The 4,250-nt window shown below is 36.6% G+C and overlaps 1 protein-coding gene across 1 annotated transcript in view; it reads right to left on the reverse strand.

Moving 5' to 3' along the window:
• The window catches only part of LOC106012320, a 15,195-nt gene extending 11,206 nt beyond the window's left edge, over window positions 1-3,989 (reverse strand). The window contains exons 1-4 of the mRNA XM_013084922.2: window positions 3,684-3,989; window positions 2,539-2,598; window positions 1,952-2,041; window positions 1,205-1,321 (exon numbers count right to left, since the gene is read on the reverse strand). Coding sequence (XP_012940376.2) covers window positions 1,205-1,321; window positions 1,952-2,041; window positions 2,539-2,598; window positions 3,684-3,848 — 432 coding nt within the window. The 5' untranslated portion in view covers window positions 3,849-3,989. The remainder of the gene's footprint in view (window positions 1-1,204; window positions 1,322-1,951; window positions 2,042-2,538; window positions 2,599-3,683) is intronic.
• Window positions 3,990-4,250: the final 261 nt, after the last annotated feature.

Below are 4,250 nucleotides of genomic sequence, written 5' to 3' on the forward strand. Positions count from 1 at the left end.
ATAAATGAGGACATTACCGTGGTTTACGTATTCTTAACTCCAGCGCAAAGTTTTGAATATCCAGTCGGGATGCATAGATTTTTGTCTAGATCGAGATCTGGAGCGCGACCGGAATTAAACGCGAGAAAGTAAACTATTGCTAACAATGCTTCCTCCTTTGTAGAATCAACCACAGATGGCAGTATCTATCGTTTTCTCAATGAGCATAGATGTAAAGCATCTTTAGTTGGTAACATAACAATATGGAGTACGATCTTCTTTTTTTTGAGGGGGGGAGGGGTCACAATGTTTTTGCATTGAGTACGTGCTATGGGGAAAGGCTGAGCGTTATGCAGCGTATTGAGTAAATAAGAGCTCAACTAACAAAGAAGAGTTGGATTTCTTACACCCAGTCACCAGATGTAAGTTGAGCACATGTTTTACTGTACAGTGGCGTTCAAAAGAAACTTGAAAATGTAATCACCCAATCATCGTGTTAAAGCCTTGCACTACTCACTCATACAGTATGCCAATTTAAAGCTAAATAAATCCTGCATCATCTGACACAATAATGTTTCACCGATGTTCACAGATGCTCGAGATATGGTCACTTAAAATAACTGACCTTAAAAACTCAGGCATTAGTTTCCAAGTCCACTATTTTTTTTTTCAGCTTTAATGTCTTCATCCTCTTTTCAGTATAGGTTCAAAGCTGCTAGAATGAAAGAATACTGGAATACACACAGCCTAACTGATAATCGGGCAGCTAGTTAGAAGCATTTCCCAACGGATTCCATGGGGACCATTACAATCTCATCGAAGTCCAGGGGTGTGCCCTGTTGAGTTTACAGGCTAGGAGAGTTCCTATTGTAAACTAAATTTTTGTCAATTAAGTTTAAAAAGCGCTCGTCGATGTTTTGCTTGCCTAGCTGTGCTGTAATGTTTTAAAGTCTATTGAAACTCTCCTAATCCGAGAGTAATTGGTGAGAGTTCTGGTCTTTACCTAATTCAAATATGTTCTTTTTTAGCGTTTAGCTTAGAATTGCCATTACTATCGGTACTGTAAGCCTTGTTAACGACAAAAGTTGCGTAAAACGTGCATAATCATTCTATAAAAATCTGCACAAGAATAGATGCTAACTAATCACATTTTTAAAAGTTAAATCACATATATTTGCCTTTAAATTAAGAAGTGCATCTTTTCACATAGGCATTCAAATCATACCTCCGGTCCGGTGTAGGGATTGGCGTAGATATGTCTGATCTCTGCACCCGAGCTCCGCACGTCATAGTCCTCCACGACAGTCATCAGGTCAAAGAGGGAATGCCCCGGTTGTGCGTCCTGTCAGAGTAAGTTTTACGTTGTTTTCAACATGATTTGGGGATATATTTTTTGTTGGTTTGTGGCTTTTATATATATTTTTTTACCACTGATATTGAATATGGTTGTGTATGTCTAAGAAGCCCGTGTATTTAATTGTGTGTATTTTTATATCTAAGTGAACATGTTAGTATTTAGGCAAGGCTCCCATTAATAATCAAGTTTTTTTACTGATATGAATCATCCAGTATTCGCAGTAGAAGGTGCACTGACCAAATTAACTGGTAAAAAACTAATGCAGTCTCTAGAACACTTGGATTGAGATAAAGTCCTTGAATATCTTGTTTTCAACGGAAATAAAAAAGGGAAAAATGGTAAAAATAGACAGAAAATAACTTACTTACAAATTTAAGCAAATGATTAGCAGCAGAAACCCAGGATTATTAAGGGCTTATAGAGCATTCGAGCTATAAAATTAGTGTTGAGCCTTGATTGTCGATGTGTTTTTTATTTGGCATAGGAAGAAGAAATATCCCACAGCCCATTGCATGGTACAAGACCTCTTCTGCTTGTTTTGTTTCAAATCTTTGGCGACGGCTATTATTTCTACTGCAATAATGTTATATGAACTTTAAAATAAATTTTAGATACCTCGTAGAAATCGAATTCTGGGTTTTCCGGATTGAAATAGGGAGGGAACTCGCTCACTGGGTCCACATACATGAACCGATTGTACTTGAACTGGGGATATGAGAAAATTCAAAATTCGTACAATGTATTGTCATATACTGGCACAGAATATAACGTTCACTTTTTATTTTCCCTTAAACTTCTATCCAAAACGGTTATGTACACCTGTCGATTATAAATATTTCTTAAATAATAAAGATATCAATATTCATGTTTATTCACTATCTATCTATCTATCTATCTATCTATCTATCTATCTATCTATCTATCTATCTATCTATCTATCTATCTATCTATCTATCTATCAAACTATCTATCTATCTATCTATCTGTCTATCTATCTATCAAACTATCTATCTATCAATCTATCTATCTATCTATCTATATATCTATCAAACTATCTATCTATCTATCTATCTATCTATCTATCTGTCTATTCGGTTCTGTTTTGCACACCAGTTTCTTTTGCTTTTCGTTATCTTTAAAACATCACGTGCGCACAAATAATATCTACTTGCTGATTTTATTTTTGTGTCCAAAGTATTTACCTGAAAAGAGCTTGTCTCAGTGCAGGAAAGTCGCAAAGAAATAGACTGCAGTGATATTCCCTGAAACAACATAAAATGTAACAATAGGTAATAGGAATAACATAATTTAAATGTTAGTAAAGGTGCTCTTATTGCTCCAATATGGGTGGTAAAGGTTCCGGAATTAATAAAGTATAAGTATGGTTTTGTTGTATATTGGTTTTATACTTAATGAATACTGTAATATTAATTTTAAAGAGATGGGATTCTCCTTATTTAAAGCCCATCTCCAGTACGAGAGAACAGAATGAGTGTAAAACCCTAGAAAGAAATGTCCGCAGGCAACCTGAATCCAAGAGCCTTGGTAACTCGAGCACTGGTCATGTGAACAAAAGTCCACCAAGATGTTATTAACAAGACCATACAGGACACGTTGCAATCTGCATACAGACGTATACATTTTGAAAGAAATAAGTAACAGCATCTTTAAAAAGCACGAATTCGCCAAGATGATAACGACACAAATGTGAAATCTATTTCAAGCTTGAGTAATATTACAACTACTTAACATTTTTGTCCTGCAAGAACATTTTTTTATTTGGCTTTTTTATTTTTTAAAATTCTTTATGTTGTTGTTTTTTACTTGGGAAGGGGGTGAGGATCACAGATTCTTAGCTGGTGGTCTTCACAGATTCTTAACCAATATTTTTTTTAAAGAAGCAGTGCATGATATCAACATTCCTTTTAATAGATATGATTACAAAAACAACGTTTAGTAGGCGGTGTGAGGGTATCACAGATTGCTTGTTTGAACGCTCTTGTGTCCTGTCTGTATGGGTGCCAGATGTTAGTTAAGTACGACTGAAGGTTGTTAGACATGGTTTACATTGAAAATCAGTTAATATGATGATGATGATGACGATGATTAGATAGTAATGAGAATATATGAAAGCTATGGTGATTCTGTATGTTAGCTTTTCAGTTCCAATTGTTGGTGTCTACTCGAGAATTACTCATTGGCACTTACTTTTTTTTTACCTCCCTTTGCTATTTAAACGATTCTATTTCTCTGATTTTCTAATTTACAAAACTAGAGGATTTGTACAGAATTGATGACTTGAATAATTAGAAACATCTAACATTACTACGACTTAAAACACACGTACGAAATCTCTGTTGATTGTCTCCAGGTCTAGAGGTTTCTCAATGACGAGCCTCCAGTCTGACGTCACGGAGTCCCGCTCAGCTTTGAAGTACTGCGCCAATTCGTCCGCGTTGGACGTCGGGTAATCTACTGAAACCATCCAGGAGGACACGCCCTGGCCCGTCATAGTGAACAACACATGCCCTGGAAAGTTGTGGGGTCCGGTTTACTTGGTATTTAGATTTACAATCCTTATCAGCATCACGCAAGTTTAACATGTACACATACTCATGCAGGTGTGTATACACGCACATGCTCTCTCACATATACTAACACTAATTCTCAAGCACACAGATACACACACACACACACACACACACACACACAAACAAACAAACACATACACACACACACTTTCTCTCTCTCTCTCTCTCTCTCTCTCTCTCTCTCTCTCTCTCTCTCTCTCTCTCTCTCTCTCTTTCTCTCTCTCTCTCTCTCTCCATCTCTCTTTAGCTCACTCCCTCAATCTGCTTCTCACACATATACACACGCGCACACACACACACACACACACACACACACACATACA

This window comes from Aplysia californica, unplaced genomic scaffold (assembly GCF_000002075.1).
Source record: "Aplysia californica isolate F4 #8 unplaced genomic scaffold, AplCal3.0 scaffold00014, whole genome shotgun sequence".
NCBI classification, from domain to species: Eukaryota; Metazoa; Mollusca; class Gastropoda; order Aplysiida; family Aplysiidae; genus Aplysia; species Aplysia californica.